The sequence below is a fragment of the Myotis yumanensis genome, unplaced genomic scaffold (assembly GCF_028538775.1).
Source record: "Myotis yumanensis isolate MYYU_CA2020_CCGP unplaced genomic scaffold, mMyoYum1.0.hap1 SCAF_6, whole genome shotgun sequence".
NCBI lineage: Eukaryota > Metazoa > Chordata > Mammalia > Chiroptera > Vespertilionidae > Myotis > Myotis yumanensis.
The window spans coordinates 58,623,978-58,649,949 of NW_027223757.1; the positions used below are offsets into that span (position 1 = coordinate 58,623,978).

Here is a 25,972-nt window from a genome sequence, read left to right on the forward strand (position 1 = left end):
TTCTAACAGCACTGGCCATCCAATTTCTTTACTCGTCCCTCATTCCTATCCACTCAAGTCTTAACCTTCGAACACTCCCAGGACCATGTGACCTGTAAAACCAACCCCTCTCAGAAACGATCACATTCCAATTAACACGTCCTTTGCTATAAAGTGTATCCACCCTTTATCCACTCTAAGAATGTGACCTTTAAATATCTCTCTCAATTAGCGAGGTATCCATGTGGCAATGCATGACTATCAAGTTCTGCATACTTAGAGTAGTTATAGGTTGCAGGTACAGACTACAGTATGACAGGGACCTTCACAGCAATCCTTAAAAATATATTATAGCCATCTTTCCCTCCCCTTTTACAGGTGAAAAAAAAATGATTCTGAAAAAAATAATATGAATTTTAAAAGTCTTAAAGTAAGACAGCAGGATTCAACTCCAGATCTATTTGGCCCCAAAGCCCATGTTATTTCTACTATACCAAGCTAAGAGTCAAAAGTAATTACCAGCTCATGTAATCCTCCAAGGCCCTGCTACTGGGTGTCTGACAAACAGATTTTCGGTCAGTCCATTTTGGTACTGATGTTGGCGGTGACTGCTTTGAAACTAAAGAGGCAGGTTGCTCAAAAGTGGTTTGTTTCTGTTAAACCGAAAGAAAAAAAAATCACTTCTAAAATAAAATCAAATCATACAAAAAGCATGCTAAAATAGGTAGACATATGTATTACAGCCTTTCGATAAGTTTTTAATATGGTTTTTTCCACTCTAAATTCTGAAGTCTGTTATATTTTGCTCAAAGGTATTACAAGTCAAGGGAAGGTACACAGTTTTGTTTAACAAAACAAGATCTAATATCCTCTACTGTCAGGTGTATTCTAACAAGTATTGAAATTTTATAATCTAAATAAGTACCCTGTCTTTCTCCTAAAAACTACTCTTTCTCTAATCAATAAAATCACACTCCTCACTTTATGTCTGGGGGCAAAATAGCCAAATAGTAATTATTTATCAAAATCTGAAAGAGCACACACTTACCTTCTCCCTCATAAGAGACATGTATTTACATCCTACAAATCCCAAAGCAATGATAAATGACCATCCTCTACAGCAGAGATGGGCAAATTATAACCTGCAGGCTGAATCTGCCTGCTGCCTGTTTTTGTAAATAAAGTTTTATTGGAACACAGCTATGCCCACTTGTTTACATATTGTGTAAGGTTGTTTTCATGCTATAGAGGCAGACTTGAGTAATTACAAGTGACCACCTGGTCTACAAAGCCTACTAACCTTTTACAGAAGTTTGCAAACCCCTGTTCAACAGCATCTCAACCAAATAGAGAATCACATTTTGTTTGAACATTATTAACTGTGTACTCACTACTGTCTAAAGCAGTGATGGCGAACCTTTTGAGCTCGGTGTGGCAGCATTTTGAAAAACCCTAACTTAACTCTGGTGCTGTGTCACATATAGAAATTTTTTGATATTTGCAACCATAGTAAAACAAAGACTTATATTTTTGATATTTATTTTATATATTTAAATGCCATTTAACAAAGAAAAATCAACCAAAAAAATGAGTTCACGTGTCACCTCTGACACCCATGTCATAGGTTCGCCATCACTGGTCTAAAGAGATTCACTTCAATTTGGGGACAGAGTTTTAGTTATTAGGAAGCCTTCACAGATGTTTAGATTAAGTCAGCTTCTCTATTATAATTTTTAACCTACTGGTTCACATTATGCTCTTGAGAGCCACAATGCATAAATCTCTTCTACTCTCTGTCCTTTAAGTTTGAAAATAACAAGCATGGCCACTGTATCTCTTTTCCTGGATAAATTTTCCATTTCATTTAAGATTTTCTAAAATATATATTTGAATTAGTGATCAGGGTGATAGTGAGAAACTGATGGCACTGGAAAGGAGAATGTAAATATAGTCATAGAGTGGGGTGTTTGCATTTGAGATTTTGGAGATCAGAACTAAGATATAGGCAGGGAATGGGTAGCTAATTAAGACAATGGTCATGAAGAAGGAAGAAGTTATGAATTTGAAAGCCAGCTGTAGAACTAGTGACATATAGTTATAGAAACCAACAACAAAAGATGACAGTTGTTGGTCTGAAGTAGATAAAAGTGATCCACAGCCTAATATGTTTAAGGAATGATGGGGAACCCCCAGATTGTTCAGAGATGACAGCAATTAGCAAGGAACAGGATGGTATATCCAGAAGGCAGAGCCTCAAAAGGGCAAGACAGAGAAGAAATGACATGGACATAGCAACAAGTAATTTGTAGCTCTCAGGTAAATTGCCTGTTTTCTTTTCTTTCCCCTCTGTGGTTCAGTGGGGTTTTTTGTGTGTTTTTCTAAATCTTCACCGAGGACATATTTATTGAGAAAGAGAAACATCGATTGGTTACCTCCTACATGCATCCTGGTCAGGGATCGAACCTGCAATCTAGGTATGTGCCCTGACAAGTAATCAAACCTGCAACCTTTTTGGTGTACGGGACGATGCTCAACCAACTGAGCCACCCGGCTGGGGCGGTTCAGTGGTTTTTAATATATTCACAAGAGTGTGCAATCATCACCACTATTAATCACATACCATTTTTAGTGTCCTAAGAAGAAACTCAGTATCCATTAGCATTCACACCCATTCTCCACACCTCCTAGTCTTAATGTCCAATCTACTAACCTATTTTCTATCTCTATGGATTTGCCTATTCTGAACATTTCTTATAATGGGATCACATAATATAAGGCTTTTTACACTTAGCATATTTTCAAGGTTCATCCATGTTATAGCATTTTTCAGTATTTCATTATTTTTTATTAATGAATAATACAAAATTAGAATACCACATTTTGTTTACCAATCTCTAGTTCATGGATATTTGGGTTATTTCCACTTTTTGGTAATTATGACTAAAGCTGCTATGAACATTCATGTACAAGTTTTTCTGTGATTATATATTTTCCGTTTTCTTAAGTATATACCTAGGAGTAGTACTGTTGGATCATATGGTAACTTTATGTTTAACCTTTTGAGGAACTGCCATACCATTTTCCAAGTGACTGTACCATTTTATATTCTGACCAGTAGTGTAGGAGGGTTCCATATCTTCATCAACACTTGTCACTGTCTCTTTTTAATTATAGTCATCTTAGTGGTATACAGTGGTATCTCACTGTGGTTTTAATTTTTACTTCCCTAATGACAAATAAATGGTTTTGAGTTCCTTTACCAAACTAAAGGTTGTGGGTTCAATCCCCGATCAGGATGCACATGGGAGGCAGCCAATCAATATATTTCTCTCACATAGATGTTTTTTTCTCTCTCTAAAATCAATAAAAACAAAAACATATCCTTGGGTGAGGATTAAGCAAAAATAAGTGGAACAACAAATAGATGCCCCCCGCCCCCATGCTCCTGCCTCTCTCTTTTCCTCCCTTCCTCTCTAAAAATCAATAAAATATATATATATATATTGGAAGTCCTAGCCAGAGCAACTAGGCAAGAAATAAAATGCATTGAATCAGAAAGGAAAAAGTAAAACTGTCACTATTTGAAAGTGACATGATATTAAATATAGAAAACACTAAAAACTCTACCAAAAGACTGTTAGAACTAACAAATTCAGTAAAGTTTCAAAATACAAAATCTATATACAAAAATCTGTTGCGTTTCTACACACTAATAATGACCTATCAGAAAAAAATTAAAGCAATTCCATTTATAATTTCATCAAAAATAAAATAGCTAGGAATAAATTTAACCAAGGAGGTAAAAAAAAAAACAAAAAAACCTGTAAACTGAAAACTGGAAGACACTAATGAAAAAACTGAAAAAGACACAAATAAATGGAAAGATGATCCATGCATATAGATCATCTTAAAAAAATAGTATTGTTGCCCAGCTGGTGTGGCTCAGTGGTTGACCGTAGACCTATGAACCAGGAGGTCAAGGTTTAATTCCCAGTCAGGACACATGCCCTCTCCCTTCCTCTATGAAATCAATAAAAATAAATTAAGATATATATTGGTAAAATATCCATAATACACAAAGGGATTACATTCAAAGTAATCCCTATCAAACTTCCAATGACATTTTTCACAGAAATAGAACAATCCTAAAATTTTTATGGAACTACAAAAGACCCCAAATGGCTAACACAATCTTGAGAGAGAAGAACAAAGCTGGAGGTATTATAGCCATGATTTCAAACTATATTATAAAGCTATAGTAATCAAAACAGTATGGCATTCATGTAAAAACAGATACACCAATCACTGAAACACAACAGAGAGTATAGAAATAAACCCACAATATATGATCAATTAATTTAACAAAGGAGCCAAGAATGTACAATAAGGAAAGGACAGTCTTCAATAAATGGTGCTGGGATATCTGGATAGCCACATAAAAAAAATGAAACTGGACCACTATCACACACCATACATAAAAATTAACTCAAATGGATTGAAGACTTGCATGTAGGATCTGAAACCACAAAACTCCTAGAAGAAAACATAGGTGAATGAGTCTTGGTTATGATTTTTTGGATCTAACAACAAAAGCAAAGACAACAGTAACAAAAATAAACAAGTGAGACTACTTTAAACTAAAAAACTTCTGCACAGCAAAGAAAACCAGCAACAAAATGAAAAGGCAACCTAAAGAATGGGAAAAATATTTGCAAATCATATACTGGCAAGGGGTTAATATCCAAAATATATAAAGAACTCATAACTCAATAGCAAAAATAAAACAAAACAAAAAAAACAATATGGTTAAAAAAAAATGGGCAAAAGATCTGAACAAATATTTTTCCAAAGAGGATATACAGATGCCCGACATATGAAAAGGTGCTCAACATCACTAATCATCAAGGAAAAGCAAATAAAAACCACAATGAATTATCACCTCACACCTGTTAAATGGCTATTACCAAAAAGACAGGAAACACAAGTGTTGGCAAGGATGTGGAGAAAAGAGAACCTTTGTGCCGTTAGTGAGAATGTAAATTGGTGCAGCCACTATGGAAAAGAATATAGAAAAATTAAAAACAGAATTTCCATATAACCCAGCAATTCCATTCTGGGTATTTATTTGAAGAAAATGAAAACACTAACCCAAAAAGGTAATATGCACCCTCATGTTTATGCTCATTGCAGCATTATTTACAATAGCCAAGATATGGAAACAACATAAGTGTCCATTGATGGATGAATTAATTTTTAAAATGTGATATATATACACAACAAAATATTATTCAGCCTAAAGAATAAAATCTTGCCATTTGTTACAACATGGATGGACTTAAGGACATTATGCTAAATGAAATATATCAGACAAAGAAAGACAATACTGCATAATATCACTTATATGTAAAATCTTAACTTAAAAAAAAGTTACAGATTGGTGTCTGCCAGAGGTGGGGGGTGGGGTGTGAGGGTAACCATGGTAAAAAAGGGTTAGGGTTAGGGTCAAAAGGTATAAACTTCCAGTTATAAAATAAATAAATTCTGGGGATATAATGGACAGCATGGTGACTATAGTTAACACTACTGTACTGCATATGTGAAAGTTGTTTAAGTGAGTAGATCTTAAAATTCTCATCACGAGACAAAAAATTTTGTAGCTATGTATGGTGACAGATGTTAATTAGACTTATTGTGGTGGTCATTTCACGATATATATAAATATTGAATCGTTATATTGTACACCTGAGACTAATATAATGTTATATGTCATTTATACTGCAATAAAGCAAAACAAAATACTTATTTCTCATAAATGTGTATCTATATTCACATGTAATGGGTATATTGTTATTTTTAATATATTAACATTTTTTAAATTCTTGGTTTTACATTTAATACAGTAAATACAGGTAAATATAACCTATGTAAACAAAAGCTCTTTAGGTGTCTCAATAATTAAGAGAGTAAAAGGGAGGTCCTAAGACCAAAATATTTGAGAACCACTGAGTTAGACTATAACTGATAAGAAATGGTGAGTATGACCATGGACTAAAATAGGTATGGCTCTCAAGCAGTCTACCAGATCATTCCTTCTGAAATGGCCCCTAGCCAGTGTTATAAATTCACATACATTGTCTAGTCTCTATTTTCTATTTCATCCATTAGGATGACAACAGTAAACTGTCAAGTGCTTTTTGCACTGCACAAGTGCAAGGAGCAACATACTGTTTTCTGTAAAGGGCAAGGCCATAAACATTTTAGGCTTTATTGACCAGAAGACCTCTGTGGTAAACTATTCAACTCTGCTGTTATAGTTTCAAAGCAGCCATAGATAGTAAGTAAATGAGTGGGTGTGGCAGTATTCCAATAAAACATTATTTACACACACAGGCTGAGAAACAGCTTTGACTCATAGACTATAGTTTGCTGATCCTGCACCAGCCTACCAGCAATCTAGAAACTCTACTGAAAATAGAAAAGAGTTCATCTTGACATATACTTTTACAGAACCTAAGACTTATTATTTTGTGAATAATGAAAACATTCTTTAAGTAAACTATTCTACTAAATATGGTACATAGGAGTTAATAAAATAAGAAAACATTTAACATGGTCGTCACATTTTCAACAATGGCCATGTTACACAAGGGGAAAAGAAAGTTACCTCTGTATCAACTTTTCGGGTTATCTCTGGAATCTGCCATTGATGTGAAGATGCATCAGGATTCTGGTTTACATATTGTGACTTTTTCTTAGATTGCCACTGTTTCTGGTTACTTTCTGGAACCTTTGGTTCTTGATCTTCTTTAGGTTCTGAAATGGTTTTTGTTATTATCATTAAAATGCAAGAATATTTCACTAGAACATGCTACAAACTATATTAGCATTTTGCTCTTAAAAGCAAAGAGAGAAACTAAAAACTTTAGGCCAGTTGTTGACAATTTGCTTTTTTAGCAAGTCAATTTTATAAACTTGCAACATGGCTATCTTATTAAGTAGTTAATTAGGGTTTTACCATCAGACACCACTTTAAATTTAAATTCTTCTGGTCTTTACCAGAAAGCAAGCAAATAAATAAGTAAAAAATTATAAAAACATATATATGCCATAAAGTTTTACTAATAAAAAGAAGCTAATTCACCACTTTTCACAGACTTCTACTTTTTAACAAAAATTTTACCTTAAAACTAGCCTGCAATTTACTTTAAGAGTTTTTGAACAAGAGCCTTAACAACATATTTTCTATTCTATGAATATCAATATTCCATTCCTATCATAATAGATGCAAAAATTCTAAACAAAATATTTGCAATTGATATACAAAAGGATAGCAAATTATGACCAAGTTGTATATGTTCCAAAATGCAAAGTTTGCTTAACATTTGTAAATCAATTTGTCATAACAGAAAAAAGAAGAAAAAATATGACCAACTCAATAAACACAGAAGAGTTTAATAAAAAATCAGCACCCATGCCAGGCCAGCTTGGCTCATGGCTCAGTGGTTGAGCGTCAACCTATGAACCAGAAGAAGGTCACTGGTTCAATTCCTGGTCAGGGCACATGCCCAGGCTGTGGGCTCGATCTGCAGTAGGGGGTGTACAGGAGGCAGCCAATCAATGATTCTCTCTCATCATTGATGTTTCTGTCTCTCTCTCCCTTTCTCCCACCCAGTCACTTACAAAAATCTAATGATAATCCAGGTGTAAAGCAAAACCCACTGATTTGATACTTGGTAAAGAGTAGCTACAAAAATCTACAGTAATTATCATACGAGGGTAACATTGAAAGCTTTTCCCTAAAATATAGAATGAGTCCGACTGGCATGGCTCAGTGGTTGAGCGTCGACTTATGAACCAGAAGAAGGTCACTGGTTCAATTCAGAGTCAGGGCACATGCCTGGGTTGCCCAGGCTCGATACCCAGTATGAGGCATGCAGGAGGCAGCCGATCAATGATTCTCTCTCATCATTGATGTTTCTATCTCTCTCTCTTCCCCTTTCTCTCTGAAATCAATAAAATATATTTTTAAAAAATAAATAAAATATGGAATGAGACAATGCCACCTGTCATGCCTTCTATTCATCATTATACTGAAGGTGTTAAGTGCACTACAGCAAAGAAAAGAAAGTTAAAAGATTTGGAAGGAAAAAAATGTTACATGCTTTTCAAACAACAAGAATCAATAAGAAAATATTAAAATTATTCAGTGAATTTAGCAATGTCACTGTATCTAAGATCAATAATTAAAAATCAGTTGTATTTTTTATATACCAGCAACAAAGAATTAAAGGATACAAATTTCTTAAAGATCCCATTTATTTTAGTATTAAAAAATATCAAATATTTAGGAATAACTCTAGCAAGATAAGCAAAATGTCTATTCAGAAAAACAGTGCTCTCAATATTTTAAAGACCACTTAAATGAATGCGTCAGTAGACTAGAAAATTTATCTGTTAAGATCTGAGTTTTTCCCATTAGACCTCAATCAAAATCCCATTAAAAAAATGTAGTCGGATAGATTCTAATACCTATATGGAAATCCAAAAGGCCCTGAACAGCTAAAATAGCCTTTAAGAAGAACAAAGTTGGAAGATTGGTACAGATATGAAGGAGAACAAAGTTGGAAGACTTTCTGACAGATCTAAAGATTTACTGCAATAAATAAGATAGTACTGTATTAGCATGAAGATAAACAAAAAGAACTACAGAACAGAAAAGAATCTAAAACCACACATCACTCACAGGATCACCTAATTTACAACAATTCAGTGAGAGAAAAGAGGGCCTTTTCAATAAACACTGATAGATCAACTAGATATACACATTGGAAAATAGGATCTTGACACTTGATTGTACATAAAATATATAGAACTATGTTTGTGATCTTAGAGTAGGAAAAGATTTGTTTGAAAACACAAAAAACACACACCACAAAAGAAAAGATTAATAAATTAAAATACATTATAACTAAGAACCTCTTTTCATCAAAAGTCTTCACCACATGAGAGAAGTCACTTATTATGCATATATCCAACAAAAGGATCTGTATAGGTGATATAATATCTCCTAAAAATCAATGAGAAAAAGAAGGAAAACCCAACAGAAAAAAATGGCAAGAGACTCCAACAAGTATTTCACAAGAAGATATCCAAATAGCCAATAAACATACAAAAAGATGTTCAACAGGGCAGGCTAGAAGAGGTCATGGGGGAAAAAAGGGGACATATATAATACTTTCAACAATAAAGATTAAAAAAAAAAGATGTTCAACATTATTAGACATCAAGGCGACATCCTTGGGACTCTGGTTCATTCATTTACATATCCTTAGAACATTTATCATAATACTCATATAGTGGAAAATCGAATGTGTAATTAAAGAGGAAAGAATTGTCATTTAAAAACAGCTTCTGTGTCCTTTCCAGAAAGTATTTGTCAGGCCAACTGAGAAAAATAAGTCAGCTCCATGGTACTTTCCCTCCACTCTTTCTTTTATGCACCTTTTATATAAATAAATTTCCTTTGCCACAGAATTCAATACTTTTTATACACTCTTTATAATTCAACTGAAATACAAGGTCTTATTACCCCCTATCACAATTAGGTGGCTGGTTAGCACTCACAAACAACAAAGTAGTTTTGCTTTCTTTTTAAATTTTATTTTACTTTTGAGTGTGTGTGTGTTTTTTCCTTTTAATTGATCTTTAGAGAGAGGAAGGGAGAGGGAACACTGATGTGAAATGAAAACATTAATCGGCTGCATCCTGCACGCCCCCTACCAAGGATCGAGCCCGCAACTCCAGCATGTGCCTAGACTGGGAATCAAACTGGCAACCCTTCATTGCACAGGATGATGCCCAACCAACTGAGCTATATTGGCCAGGGCCAAAGTATAGTTTTACTTAATTAAAGCAGTCTATTATATCACTCTTACCTTCTAATTTCCCTTGAGAACTTGATTCGGTTTTATTCTTCATGGTTACTGAATCAGTAGTAAGTTCAGAACTCTTCTCATCTGACACCAGAGGTTCCTTGGAATGGATATTTTGAACAGACTACATGAAAATAAGATATAAATAATAAAAGTCTCATAAGCAGTAGTAGTACTAATTTGTCTTAGTGTTCAATATACTAAAGTCTCATCTATATGAAAATATTGCTAGGAAAGTAATCTGTTATAATCACATGTAGACTCATAAACTCCTAGCAAAGATTAACTTCCTGAATTACTGACTATAGCACTAGGAATGACCCTAACCAAAAATTTGGCCAATTTGTTTTCTTTTTTTAATTTTTATTTTATTTTATTGTTTAAAGTATTACAAATAGTAGTCCATGTCTCCTTTTTTTCCCCATTGACAGTCCCCCGGCCTCCCCTACCCCCTGGCACATGCCCTCACCCCCACCCCCTCCAGTGTCTTGCATCCATTGGTAATGCTTATATGCATGCATACAAGTCCTTTGGTTGATCTCTTACCTCCCCTCAACCCTCCCCAGCCTTCCTGCTGTAGTTTGACAGTCTGTTCCATGCTTCTTTGCCTCTGTATCTATTTTTGGTCATCAGTTTATGTTGTTCTTTATATTCCACAAATGAGTGAGATCATTTGGTATTTTTCCTTCATTGACTGGCTTATTTCACTGAGCATAATGCTCTCCAGTTCCATCCATGCTGTTGCAAATGGTAGGAGTTCCTTCCTTTTTACCCCAGCGTAGCATCCCATTGTGTAGATGTACCACAGTTTTCTAATCCACTCATCTGCTGATGGACATTTAGGCTGTTTCCAAATCTTAGCTATTGTAAATTGTGCTGCTATGAACATAGGGGTGCATATATCCTTTCTGATTGGTGTTTCTAGTTTCTTGGGATATATTCCTAGAAGTGGTATTACTGGGTCAAATGGCAGTTCCATTTTTAATTTTTTGAGGAAATGCCATACTGTTTTCCACAGTGGTTGCACCAGTCTGTATTCCCACCAGCAGTGAAAGAGGGTTCCTTTTTCTTGACATCCTCTCCAGCACTTGTCATTTGTTGATTTGTTGATGATAGCCATTCTGACAGGTGTGAGATGGTATCTCATTGTTATTTTGATTTGCATCTCTCAGATGATTAGTGACTTTGAGCATGTTTTCATATGTCTCTTGGCTTTCTATATGTTCTTTTTCAAAAAGTGTCTATTTAGGTCCTTTGCCCATTTATTGATTGGATTGTTTATCTTCCTTTTGTTAAGTTGTATGAGTTCCCTGTAAATTTTGGAGATTAAACCCTTATCGGAGATAACATTGGCAAATATGTTCTCCCATGCAGTGGGCCTTAGGCCAATTTCATTTCAATCAGCATGTTAATCAATTGCTAAAATATGTTCACTTAAACAGTGAGGTTAGAAAGTTTGAATCTAACATAAAATATGACTCACTATTTTGTTACTATGGTCATATTTTATCACCAAAAATAACAGCATTAGTCAAAATTAAGGTCTGTGTAAGTCCAAGATAGTTATTCTAAATCCAGAAAGTAAAATTTTAACTAAACTGCATTCTTCTCTAAGATAGTTGTGATTAGTTAAAATTACTCCCTCTGTCCCATAATAATAGTAGCAAGTGAATATTTTAAACGGGAATTATTGGCGAATGCAGCTGTAAGTTATGTTGTAGCGCAAAACTGTGAAGCCTTCAATCAAAATCAATGTTTCATGACATCTGTCATTTGTTTTGACACATCTTTCAATTTTTAGGTTAATCTAATTATTACGAATTATAACTATTTTTCTAATTTCATCCACTGATCGAAATCAATTGTTTTATTTCAGTTGAATATCAACCCATTGTAAAAGTAAGATGAAAAAAAGAGAGCTTTCAAGCAAAGATCGAGTTGCGATTGTCCAGTTCTTATGCATCAAAAGAAAAAGGAAAAGTTGCAGAAAGGTGCAATTACGTTAGCTGCAAAACAATTTAAGTGCAACAGAATGACCATATCAAGAATTTGGAAACATGCTTCCGAAAATAATTGTCAAGGAGAATCTTATGCTAATGTTGATTCTTTGAAAAAACAAAACTGTGGACGTAAATGCAAAGATTATGGAGAAAAACTTGAAAAACTTAGACATATTCCTCTTAGCAGAAGAGGCACCATATTAGCCTTTGATATTTCTCCCGAAATACTGGATAATACGTTTCCGTCACTTCAACAAGTTATGCTGGAAGCAATGAAGAACGATGGCTCCAATAATTTTAAGCTCACGCATATAGGGAAAGCAAAGCTTCACAGCCAAGGGAACCTACCTACAAGTTTAAAATGCAGTAATGAAATTATTGAAAAATCCAGAAACTATCTGAACACTCAAAATAAAAATTAGGAGTACTATTTTTAATTTATTGTTTTATTTAATCTAGTATTTTTATAATAAATGTTGCGTTCTATATTTAATTTTGCTACTATCATTCTGGGACAGAAGGAGTATTATTTTAAAGCAAACACCATGAAAGAGAAGAGGTATAAAGAGTATACAATTGAAAAGACCTATGTTGTGGTGCCAGGGGCCTAACTCAAGTTCAATAAGGATAGTATAACCCTAAAAGTCAGTGCACTAGAGACTAAACCTTCCTTGTTGCTGAAGTCCACCAAGTTGCTCTGCCATATCAGCACATCAGACTAAGACCTCACCCCTTCTCATCACAACTTATTCTCTCCTTTTTGTTGAAGATGTCCTGCAAGATCATATGATTGAACACACAAGAAACTGCAGCTGGGGGGAATGATTTCCCCCACCCATTCCCAAGCACAGGCCACCGAGTCTGCTAAAGCACATGCATATGAAGTGTTGCCTCATTTATCCCAGGAAATAGTTGATCTCCACCTCAATCTTGGAGAAAGACTGGGTATAGGACTTCTATACCACTTCCCCTTAGTGATCCTACATCTCTAGGAGCTTCAGGAACAGTTACAGATATCATATAAACTATCAGTTGCCTTCCACAGAAAAAGCTCCGTGAACCCTGGCTCAGGAACCCTTGCTCCATATAAAAATTCAAAAATGGAATTACCTTTAAATTTCTTAATTCACAGGAATCATTTTCACTTGATTTAGATCCAGGCACAATCACCTCTCGGTATTCTGTTCTAGTGGACTGTCTATCACACACAAAACAAAATAATTTTAACATTTAATTTGAAGTCAATGTTTTCAATATATTATTTTTCCCCATTTTAAAGTTGGCTTTTTAACTATATATTTTTTAAATGGAAAAAAATCTCTTGGAAAGATATTTTTAAAAATAGCATGATTCTAGAACAAATGTGATTAAGTTAGGTGCTGAACAATGACAAAATTGATAAGAGATTGGCCCTGGCCTGTGTGGCTCAGTTGGTTGAGCATCGTCCCATACACCAAAGGTTGCCTGTTCTGCTTGTTTGATTCCCGGTCAGGGCATATGCCTGAGTTGTGGGCTGGATTCCCTGGTGGGGGGTGGGCAGGAGGTAGCTGATCAATGTTCTGCTCTCATATTGATGGTTTTCTCTCTGTGTCTCTCTCCCTTCCTCTCTCTCTAAAAATCAATAAAAATATATTTTTTAAAAGTGATAAATAGCCCTGCCAGTGTGGCTCAATGGTTGAATGCTGACCTATGAACTAGTTCGATTCCTTTGGGGCACATGCCCGGGTTGCAGGCTCAATCACCAGTAGGGGGCATGCAGGAAGCAGCTGATCAATGTTCTCTCTCATAATTGATGTTTCTATCTCTCTCTCCCTCTCTGAAATCAATAAAAAATATATTTTTAAAATAGTGATAGAGATTGGCAGGTAATTACATAATTCATTATGTAATAAGTAACAATTGAAATTATGATGTGACTGTGGGAAAGGAGAAAGGGACAGCAATAGGTAGAACTCCAGTTTAGATTGCAAATAGCTTAAGCATAGAAACTAGACTATAAACCCACTATGGTCCTCCATAGTGCCTAGCATACAGTCTATCATAACAAGCAAGAAGATAACTGGTTTGTTTTTGTTTTCTTGGGAGTGTGAGAAATGCTCTATTCTTCAGCTAGATATCTGAAATGAAGATAACAAGATGATACATTCTGGAGCTTAACCTGACAACCAAAATGTTCTTTTAATATTAATATGTGTTGAGCCCTAAGAATAATAGAAGTTTTAGAAGATACCAACTAAAAACAATCAATTGTGTTTCTAAAGTTTACTTGCCAAGTGATTCTCTGGAATCCAAAGAGACTTTTCAAATAGAAATGTTGTTATATAGTGATTAGAGTTAGGAATAGGCCAGAAGAAGTCCCTTAGCTAAGCTAGAAAGTAGATCCACATTTCTTTCAAGGGAATAAACATGCAAGCAGAAAGAAGAAGGATGTAATAAACAACATTTTATCTCTACCTACTCTGCTCCACTTCTTGATCCCCTAGCTTCTGAAGCAAATGAATGAATTCATCTTCCTTCCCAATGATGGCTGGAAAAGAAATTATTTCCAGGCTTCCTTCACTCGGGCTATGGAGACTTCTAGATACACACTAAGAAGAAACTCTTATCAGAAAGGCTATCGATTTGAGAAATGTTCAAACAACAGTTTGGGGATGTTTGCATAATCTTTTAAGCTTCAAGTGACTTAACGATTTTTCCTTTATGTTTCCTATATTTTAATAGGTCCTTTAATGAATATTTTTATTTTTTTTAATTATCCTTTTCATGTTGTTAACCCTCACCTGAGGATATTTTCTCCATCGATTTTTAGAGAGTGTAAGGGAGGAAAGAACAGAGAGAAACATCACTGTGAGAGAGACACATTGATTGGTTGCCTCCCGCATGTACCCTGACTGGGACCTGGAATCGAACCTGTAACCCAGTTATGTGCCCATGACTGGGAATCAAATCCACGACCCTTTGGTGGGTAGGCCGACGCTCTAACCACTGAGCTTACCTGCCAGGGCTAATGAATAATTTTAATAAGTGAAAAAGCAAAATAGTCATATTCTTCACTCATTTCTTTGTCTCTGACATTTAGAGATTTGGTAACCTTTAATACTAAATCAAATTTTAATCATAATTACTATTATGCAGTAAAAGACTTTAAGACCATGTTGCCATCAATCTTAAAAAACAAAGTAAAAGCTTAAAACCGAAACATACCTTTTTGTAAATCTTGGTACAACTGAATCATCAGTCTCCTCATGACAATCCGGACTATTTAGAAGATTAACTGGGATTCTTCCAAATGGACATGACTAAAAATGTTTTGAAAGATTAAGTGACCAACTAGGAAATAAACAAAGACCTTACCACTACCAGCTTAATCAAAGTAAATTAAAACGTACTCACCCGTTTCGCTTTGTTTGTTTGTTTCAAGGGATTTCGATGACCTATATCTGCATCTTGAGGGGGCACGTTCTCTCTAAACAGAAAGAAAATACCCCCAATTTAAAAAAAAGTAACATTAAAATACACATCTTCATTAACTGCTTAAAACTTTAATCACTTTACATGAAAATATGTATGTAAACATATAAATAATATAAATGTATGATGAGCATTTAAAATACTGGTTTAGTTTCCTCACCCGTACAAAAACCTGGCTTTTGTAGTCTGTCCTCTGGAATCAAAACTGATGTCTCTATTCTGTAAATGTCCAAGTGAATTGGGGAATGATTCTTGCGCACTTAATACTGGTAATGCTGTAAAATTTTTTAAATTGTGATTAAATTTGTAAAGACATATGGAATACACAAAAATGTAATCTCACAAGTAAGAATATTTAAAGTCAATTCATAGATCTGTCCCTAAGTAAGATATGCAGACATGAAGACATTCTCAAAAATAATTGTCTAACTATATTTAATAACTGTTTCATAATCCCATAATTGTTTCCCCAGGGTAAAGACATGTCCTATTTCCAAACACAAAAAGTGATTCTCCTGCTTAGATTGAGTTTCTTTTTGTTTTGTTTTTGTTTTTGTTTTTTTAAATATATTTTATTGATTTTTTACAGAGAGGAAGGGAGAGAGATAGAGAGTCAGAAACATCGATGAGAGAGAAACATCGATCAGCTGCCTCCTGCACATCTCCCACTGGGGATGTGCCCGCAACCCAGGCACACGCCCCTGACCGGAATCGAACCTGGGACCCTTCAGTCCGCAGGCCCACACTCTATCCACTGAGCCAAACCGGTTTCGGCAGATTGAGTTGTTTTTAAAGTGTTTCCAGTGACGGTGTGATCAACAACAAAATATCCCACATAAAGGTAAAGACTTCATTACTTCTAAATGCCTTACCTCCCTTAAATCTGAAATTTAAACTTATATTGTGACCATTCTACATCAATATTTCTCTATAAAATACTAACCTTAATCCTTTCTCACAGGTAATCAGCCACAGAAAAGTATCAGCATACATTAATACATTTACCTGATAAACTCTTCTTTTCCTCCTCTGGAAGCAGCTGCTTTTTTCCAAGGTTTAAATTCTGAATGGCAATTTCCAGCATTTGTAGTGGTACTGCCCCGCATTCCACAGCTTTATGAAGAAGTTGCTTACTTTTTTTGATGTTACCTAACGAAGCAAAAAATGATTGTTATTTTAGTGCAGCCATCTTCACTCTCCAGATTCTTATTCGTCAGGACCTTGAAAAAAATTAAAAAGCTTTAGGCAAAAACACTCATTTCAAGTCTCTTGAGCTTTATTTCATAAGCAAATAAGCAACCTAACTTCTGATAAACAATTCATGTCAAATGGTTAACTTGTGTAATATGTGACTGGTGCAATTATGTATTAGTGTATAACCACTGCCCATTTTCAGAAGTAAAAGAAGTATAACAAAGCAGTTATAAGTGGAGACACCTTAGGACCCTCAGGGAATTTAGGCGAAGGGAAAACTAAGCCCTAGAGATTATAATAGTCCCAAGAGCATCAACCTGTTACAATGCAGTATAATAATGATCACTCATGACAATCAGTTTTAAGAAAAAGTTGACATCTTTTGCTAAAGGGAATTCTCCATCAAAAGGATTCTTGTGGGGGAAAAAAAAAGTAATAATAAAGTAGTGATAGCTAATCTTTAGCTATCAGACCTAGCTACACCACCCCAAAAATGCAAAAATAACTACAGATAAATTACCAAAGAAATTTATTTCAACTGAAAAATTACCCAATCTATTTAGTCTACTATTTTGTTTATAAATACTACAATGTATACATCATGTATCCTATAGAATATGTTTTTAACATTTATGGCAGCCACTAAGCTATGCTATGATTTTGGCACTTAGGGTATTAACATGATTAAGAGATTGCCTCTAGCTTCAGACAGTTTATAAGTTTTAAGAATATAAAGGCCCAGTGCACGAAATTTATGCGGGGGGGAAGGGGGGTCCCTCAGCCCAGCCTGCACTCTCTCCAATCCAGGACCCCTCGGGGGATGTCCGACTGCCTCTCGAAATCTGGGACGACTGGCTCCTAACCACTCGCCTGCCTGCCTACCTGATCGCCCCTAACTGCTCCCCTGCTGGCCTGATAACCCCTAACCGCTTCTGCCTCACCCCGCACCCAGGACCCAGGATTCCCTCCTCCAGCTGGTCACAGGCACCCGGTAGCCGGGCTTCCCTCTCTCTGGCCAGCCACAGGCACCCAGGACCAGGGCTGGCTTCACCCGGGCCGGCTGCAGCCGCAGGGGACCGTGGGCGGGCGGCTTCACCTGGGCCACAGCCGCAGGCGCCCAGGAATGTGGGGCAGGCGGTTTATCCCTCTCTTGGGCCGAAGCCTGGCTGTTCCCCATTCCTCTCTCGCGAGCTCATTTGTGCCTGGCTGTTCCCCATTCCTCTCTCGCAAGCTCATTTGTGCCTGGCCGGTCCCCATTCCTCTCCCAGCAGTGTTGAGTGTCTGAGCCGTTATGGCCTCATGGCGTGAGGGTGTGACAACAATTTGCATATTAGCTCTTTATTATATAGGATTTCATAGTGGTTAAGTCTACATTTATTTAGAGTAGTGACAGAATTTCATGTATTGAACATTTTAGGATAGCAAACAAAAAAGACTTAGATAACTAGTAGAGAGAGCTTATAGACCCCTATGACAATCTGATAAAAACTACTGAATGTCCTCCACTCCTATGAACACCAAACTACACATGATATTTCAGAGATGTTGCATTATTTCCTGAAAGTCTATTCATCAAGCCTGTTCAAAATAATCACAATTTTTACCTTGAGGTTATTACTATATTGCAGTGGTATAGGTAAAGTGTATTTCTTTTTTACAGATCAAAATCTGGGATTTTCAATATTTACTAGAGGCCCCAAGTGGGCCTAAGCTGGCAGTCAGACATTCCCCCAAGGGGTCCTTAGCGCTTGCAGCGGAGGTGGGAGAAGCTCCTGCCACCACCACTGCAACCGCCAGCTGTGAGCCCAGCTTCTGGCTGGGTGGCACTCCCCCTGTGGGAGTGCACTGACCACCAGGGGGCAGCTCCTGCGTTAAGCGTCTGCCCCCTAGTGGCCAGTGCGCATCATAGCAACTGGTCGTTCTGCCATTTGGTCAATTTGCATATTAGCCTCTTATTATATAGAATGTTTTCTGAATATATAAAATTTATAGTTGCTATTAATAGGCCATAATATCTCAAAAATTATTTAGGTAGCATGAAGGAAACATACAGGTTTTAAAGGCCTGACCAAACTTTCTTTAATAAGCATGGAGTTTGCACAGTGCTTTTTTCCAACCTCAACCCTAGAGAATACTCTCTAGTTATTGAGCCCTGCTTTGGGAACTATCATGGGGATTGTGGTTGAGCCAAACCAATAGTGACAATGTGTGTATCTGGCAATAAATGGGATCAGGGATGGAGCAAAAACAAGGCTGAGGGAAAACAGGAACATATGGCCAAAAGGATAGACTAAGGGTAGATCCAGAAGCCCCAGAAAATGAGAGAGAAGACTGAATGGCCAGGCTAAAAATGTCTGAGGAAGAGATTGCCCCTGGACCTATTTATACGAATAGGCAGGTGACCAAAAAATATAAGCTTCTACAGCAGTTTACAATTTTTTTTTCTAAAGGGGAACTACCAATTAATGCTACAATTATAGTTTGATGTATATTTCAGTGCTATGAAACCATAACATAAGAAAAGCTTATCTAAGCTGTAGCTTAAATATCTTGTATCCTTCATCCCACAAATACTCAGTGAAGAAGCCATTTTCCTTTAGACTTTTCCTGAATCTAAATAAACACAAAGATGATGCTCATGCTTATTTCCCTGGATTACTCCTTACAAGTGGAAGACCTAGTATAACAAATATTCTCTGCATTTCCACTTAGGTGGGATTCTTCCCCCATAATCTCATCTGATCAACTTTCATATCTTTTGCCTCAAATTCCTACTTCATATATATGATGTAACATTAGGATGAGTTATAAAGGAAATTATCTTTTACTTAAAATTTGGACTAGATATTTCAAATTACCTTGTGATAGTTCATATTGTGCAAAAGATATATGCACAAAAGCAAATTTCTTGCAGTTTGCTCTGGCCATCTGAAAGTAGTCACGTGCATCATCTGGCTCTTGAATACTGTAATAAAGATTCCAGAGTAAAATTTTAAGAAAAAGGACACAACTACCTAAGTTTGATGATTCTTCATTCTATTTTCCAAAAGCCATGGAGTATTATTTTTCCTGAAGATTAAATACTAATAGGTTATTTTTAAAAATCTTTTTAGGCAGTTAAGAATAGGAAACTTGTTGATATATGTACATAGTAAAGAGAGTTTACATTATTCACTTGCTAATTATAAGCAAAAAAATATATTAATTTTCTTCCAAGTAATCCTGACATCCTTTCATTTTACTTTTTTGTAATATAGCTATGTAATGTAGTTAGTTAAATGTAGTTAAAATATTAATACTTACGCTTTCAATTCAGCAAATCTGACTTGAATTCGAGCAAAACTCTCATTTTGGCCATATTTATCTGGAGGAAGTGCTTCAATGGCTTGACTGTAACGACCAATCAATTTATTTAAAAGGACATCATTTAGCGGGAAACTGTTTTTCTCTAGTTTGAGCAACAAATTCAACCAGTCCTCTGGGTTATTCGCCATCATCATAATTTGGTTAACAGTTCCTGAATTATCTGAATAACAGAAACAAAATATTCCATATCAAAAGAAAGACATAAAAACAAATGCCAAATTGCACTTTTCCTTCAAATTACAATTACATTCTCAATATCAATGTACATAAACTCCTTAAAATTCTTTTTAAAAACTTTAACAATTGGTGTAAATATCAGCAACTTATTTATTGCATTGATATCTTTTTTTAAAAATATATTTTATTGATTTTTTACAGAGGAGGGGAAAGGGATAGAGAGTTAGAAACATCGATGAGAGAGAAACATCAATCAGCTGCCTCCTGCACGCCCCTACTGGGGATGCGCTCGCAGCCAAGGTACATGCCCTTGACCGGAATCGAACCTGGGACCCTTGAGTACGCAGGCCGACGCTCTATCCACTGAGCCAAACCGGTTAGGGCTGCATTGATATCTTTAATGAGGTTATATTGTACTCTAAAAAGTTAGGTATTTTGAAGGAAAAAAAATGGAAATAAATGTTATTTATAAGTAGTTTTAAAAAAACTATATGTAATCTAAGAAAATGTTATGCTATAGCATAATTCTACTTTAATATCCTAACTATTCAAAGATAACCTAAGGCTCTCCCACCACCGCCTGTACCAACTTGCTTAGAAAATTCATTAATGACTTATTCATTAAAAACTTAGAAACTTATTACCCCATTTCTATTGTAACCTTTTTTAATCCAACATTATCTCCAGAGACACAAAAGCATGGAACAGAGTACGGAATCTCAGAGGGAAGGTGGGAAGTGGGAGGTAATCAACCAAAGACCGTATATACATATATGCATAACCCATGGACACAAACAATAGGGTGCTGAAGGCCTAAGAGGGGAAGAAGGGGTGACTGGAGGGGGTCCATGAGGGAAAATAGGGGGACATATGTAATACTTTCAACAATAAATTATAAAAAAAAAATTGGATTAATGTCAGTCTCCCGTTTACGATACGTTAATCACTAGTGAACATGATTAAATTCTAGGAAACTATCTTTCCTCCCATCGGTTTCAGTTACCTTTGACAAGGACTAAATCTTTACTTTTGCTAACAAAATTACTGTTTCTGCTTTCTATTAAAACATAGCACATTCATAATTTTGCTTTATTTTTAATTTAATCTGATCTGCTCTTAACTTCATTTTCTAGTTTTGCCTCCCATTGCTTTTCTAACAAATTAGGTTGCAAAAATATCTAAAAAACAGTGTCTTTGCAGATGTAGTCCTCATGCCTCTGAGTATCCCATTCTACCTCCATTCAGCACTTGAAGCATTGTATTTATTGTGCTAGTATTTATTTGTTGCCAAAAACATTACATACAGCATAGTGCTTTAATAAGTTCTTCTCATCTAGAAACCATGGTTTTAACATCTTTGAGTCTTCCTCAATCCTTAATCTAATGTTGTACATCCCAATTATCAATATATGTTAAGTATTTACAAGTTTGAGTAAGCTGAGGGTTTTAAACAAGGACTCATCTAATTTGGTGTACAAGCTTTGATAGCGCTTTTTAAATACACATGATAAAATATGATGGTATTCCACTAAGAATTTGCTTAACATCAAAATGATTAGTTTCGGGGTTGTTTCAAGTAAATATGATCTGCTATCATGAAGAAATCACAGATTCTTCCATTTATTTTCAATCCTTCATCCATGTAACATTTGGAATAGATATGACAAACTTATCTAAAGGTTAGTTTTCAAATGACCTCAACAATCTGAATGTAGTAAAATTAGGCTTCTGAGCTAATACTTTTCATAACGGTTGGGTATTAAAATCTGGGCACTTTCACTCATTCATCATTCAGTAAATACTGAAGTGCCTACTACGTGCCAGGCACCATTTTAAGCTGTGTAAATATAACAAAACAGATAAAAACCATGTCCTCAGGGCGCTCACACTCTAGTGGAGAGACACAATAAACACACAAGTCAGATATAAGGTGATTAGTGCTAGGAAGAAAAATAACAACAGGACAGGGAGAAAGAGGACACATTCCCACCCCTGCAGGTTACTATTTTAAATGGGTGAGTTGACTTTCGAACAAAGACCTAAAGGATTTCAGAATAGGCAGATATCTGGGGAGTGGTGTTCATTTATGGCAGAGGGTAAGAGAAAAGGGACTGGAGTAAGAGCTGGTCTAGCATATGGGAGAGATAGCAGGGAAGCCAGAAGAGAGGAAAAAGGAAAAGGTCAACAGAGTAATAGGAAGACTCTCCAAATCAAAAACTGGGTGTTTGATTTTAAATTACACACAATTTTATTAAGATTGCTGAGACTTTCTGCTTGCAGCAAAAAAGGAATGAAAACAAAAATAGTACATCAATTGATAGCAAGTATATCAGCAGAAATAACAGCTGACAATAATTGGAGAGTTAAGAAAACTACCTCTGGGTACACTGTAATAAAGGATAAGTTGTGTGTTTTTTTAATATTGTGGGAATATGTCCAGACAAAGGGGTTAAAATATAGAGTATGTGTACAGTACTCTATTTGGTAAGTACCAATTAACGAGAAAAGTACATTATGTGAACATACAGTAGTTAACTTTTTATTCCTTTACCTTAGAGGCCACTCTAAAAAATAAACTCACCTGTGGTATCGGAAGAGGAAGATATTTTATTCAAGCTTAGCTCATCAGTTAGGTCTTCATTTTTAAATTTATTTTTAAAATCTCTCACTTTGTTGATTATGGAATCAATTGTCAGTTCTCTGCCACTTAAATCCTCGGCCTCCATATCTAAGGAAAAAAAATGAACTAGTCATAATTCCTATATTAACTAGCATTAAAGAGAAGAAAACACTACAACTAGCCTTTTAGAACCTAGAAGACTAAAGTATTACTCTGTGAACACGTGTTCACACCAATGGAGGTAGTATTTGTGAAGCTATGTGCATAAAAATGCATATATTTGACATTTGTCAGCAAGGTTACCAATAGGCTAATTACTGTTTTCTTCCTAACAGAACTTCCACTGCACAACACAGAAATTGCTGCCCCTCCTTACAAACGTTACATTTTTTTCCTTCTATATACTGAATGCCTTCCTTTCAGTCTTTTTCCAGAATTATTTTCTCTGGGCCATTTGCAAATGCTGACATTTAAGAAAATGTGATGGACTGTTTGTTTGGATTCTGGTAGCGACATATAGACATGCGAAGACTCCTTTTGGTAATGTGAATAACCACTCTTTCAGTCACCTGCTTTATGTGAGCGAACCTGCACAATGCAAGGGCTCCAACATCACAGCCCTTTATTGATAAATGGGATATCAACAGGCTTGTTCTTGTGCATTTCTGGCAGAGTCCTGATTTGCTAATTTAGCCACTCTAATATCAAGAACCTACTGTATTCATACAATACTGAGCACTTGCTCATCTGCATGGCGGTGATGTTTGGTCAACAAAGTTATCTGCTGTCTTCCCGTCGATCTCATCTTTGTCGTTCTCAAACATCAACCCACTAACCCCGGGTCATTGATACCAATGCCGCCAGTGACCTCGAGTTTAACATGGAAAGGGGGCGATTAACTGAGCCTCTCGGTATCACCTCTTCAAGTCAGGTTCGAGAGGTAACTGTCAGAACACAGCCACCATCTCCTCTCCTTGTTCTAAAACACAACACGAGAGAGGAAGTGTCTTTTGGGAGACGATCTCGGGCGCCCAAACTCTCCCCAAGCCGGGGCCCCGCCAGGCCCTCTTCCCAGCGAGGTCCACACCCACCTCTGGCTTCCGGGATCCTGAACAAATTCTCCGGCAACGCCCTGCGGACTGGCGGAGGCAGCAAGGCCTCCCGGCCCCCTCCAGCTCCTCCAGCCGCGCCCTACGTGGTCTACCCCGCTGAGCCGCCTCCGCCTCGCCCCCATCACTTACCGACCCGCCCTATTCACAGGCCGCCGCCGTTCCCCGGTGCATTCGCGAGGCCGAACTCCCCGCCGGAAAGCCGAGGCCGGGAGAAAAGAAGGACTCCAAATCCCACTCCTTAAACACTTTTGAATTTCCCCGCTGCTAATGCCACGACCGCCTATTGGTCGATGGTGGTCACGTGGGAGCGTCTGTCGTGATTGGCTGGTGTGCGTCGGCACCGCCCCTTCCTCTACGACCCGTGAGTCCGGGCCAGGGAGGGTCCTTGCGGGGACGCCTCCGCTGCTGCGCGGGGTTCTTAGTTGCTAGGTGTTCGCAGGCGCCTCGTGGCCGGCTTTCCTGCACCTTCCAGTTTAATCAGCCAGATTTTTGTCCCGGCGGGAGCCACCCCTGGGGGGAGTTGCCCGGGGAGAGGAAAACGGGCGGGGACGCTGCTCCCGGCGTGTGGACCTCAAAGGTGCCCTGAGAGCAAGTCCTCCCTGACCGCCACCCGATTCCTGCCTCCTCGGCGCTCCTCACTGCCGGGCTTAGGGAGGAGGCGGCTAGAAAGGATGGTTCACTGCGCAGCCCTGCTGCCAGCTCAAGATCTCAGTGCCTGTGTCAGCTCCCACTGGTGCCCTTCCACTGCCCTTAGTGATTCCATGCTTGCCTCCAAGCCACGGCCTGTCTTTTGTCAGAATTGTGCGCAGAACTCGCCCTTCACGATTGCTCATCAGCCCCTCATCCTCCGAGCCTGTCTCACTTACGGGCTCAAGAATCATCAGAGAAAGGTCACTTTTCGAGTAATCTGCCCCCGTGCGGGGCTCTGCTAAGTGGCTTTGCGATCTAAGGCAACGAGAAGTCTGTTGTACCAGCATCGTGACATGCGCGCTGGTAGGACAGTTGTTGGGTTCTGTGTGTGTGTGTGTGTGTGTGTGTGTGTGTGTGTGTGTGTGCGCGCGCGCGCTGAAAACTAGCTGCAGCTGTCCCTTGGTAACTCCAAAGCTGTTGTTAGAACCCTCGCCTTCCCAGCTCTGGCTAGCCACCATGAAAGCCCTCCCTTACTTAATAAATGTTTCCATACCTGCTGGCTATGTATTTTTACCCGAGCAGAGCAAAATGATCGGCTAATCACCACCTTTGCACCATTGCATATAACACTGCCTTTAGTAGGAAGGAATTTACTATCCCACCAATTCTTTTTTCTACAAATAATATTCTTCAGGCTCCTTTCCTTTGAAAACTCTCTGAAATCAATAAAAGACATATATATGTAAAAAAAAGAAAAGTTACAAATTATATATGTGGCTCACATTTTATCTTGGATGGTGTTGCTAGAAACTGTAAAGCAGCCACTAAAAAGCAAAAACAAAACAAAAGTTATAGCTAATCATTGAAAATAGGAAAAATTAAAATGTTCAATAAACCCAAAATGAAGCAGAAAATCACAAATGAGGAAAAAAGAACAGGTAAGAAAAACAGAAAAGATAGAAAATGATATATTAAATCCAACTATATAATCACATTAATTGTACATGATCAAAAAACACCTCCTAAAAGGATAGAGATTTTTATATTTGATAAAAAATCCCAAGTATCAACTATCTTTTGGCTGCAATAAATCCACTTTAAATATGAAGACAAATAAGATAAAAGTAAAAGGATGTAAAAAGATATGCCATGCTAACACTATTAAATACAAAACAAGGAAGACCTAACTTGGCAGAGGTCAATGAAAACAGACTTAGGAGTTTTTGATCATCTAGTTAAAGTGATCTTTCATCTCTGATGTAGGATATTTTTTTAATGTATACTCAGACATGGATCCAGATTGAAAACTTGTCAGAAGTTAAGGGCATCTGCTGGAAATCTACATCAAATGCTTTAAAGTTCAGTCCCAAATTCTAAATCACAGGTACTGAGAGAGCTGTGAAAGTAGGCACTGTTTCTTTCTGATGACCAAGAGAAGTTTTGACACATTATATAGCAATGAATAGAACACAAAATCTGTGGAAACAGGCT

At 37.0% G+C, this 25,972-nt stretch overlaps 1 protein-coding gene across 2 annotated transcripts in view; it reads right to left on the reverse strand.

Annotated features, from left to right (window-relative positions):
- TTK (TTK protein kinase) overlaps window positions 1-25,290 on the reverse strand; it is a 41,585-nt gene extending 16,295 nt beyond the window's left edge. The window contains exons 1-12 of one of the 2 annotated variants that reach the window (XM_070419330.1): window positions 25,264-25,290; window positions 22,701-22,847; window positions 19,880-20,102; window positions 19,435-19,541; window positions 16,388-16,531; window positions 15,543-15,657; window positions 15,305-15,377; window positions 15,116-15,210; window positions 13,022-13,109; window positions 9,915-10,035; window positions 6,644-6,792; window positions 499-632 (exon numbers count right to left, since the gene is read on the reverse strand). In XM_070419330.1, coding sequence (XP_070275431.1) covers window positions 499-632; window positions 6,644-6,792; window positions 9,915-10,035; window positions 13,022-13,109; window positions 15,116-15,210; window positions 15,305-15,377; window positions 15,543-15,657; window positions 16,388-16,531; window positions 19,435-19,541; window positions 19,880-20,102; window positions 22,701-22,845 — 1,394 coding nt within the window. In that variant the 5' untranslated portion in view covers window positions 22,846-22,847; window positions 25,264-25,290. Of the gene's footprint in view, window positions 1-498; window positions 633-6,643; window positions 6,793-9,914; window positions 10,036-13,021; window positions 13,110-15,115; window positions 15,211-15,304; window positions 15,378-15,542; window positions 15,658-16,387; window positions 16,532-19,434; window positions 19,542-19,879; window positions 20,103-22,700; window positions 22,848-23,980; window positions 24,079-25,263 lie in introns of those variants that run through there. The other variant, XM_070419329.1, reaches the window with a different exon arrangement.
- Between the last annotated feature and the right edge of the window lie 682 nt (window positions 25,291-25,972).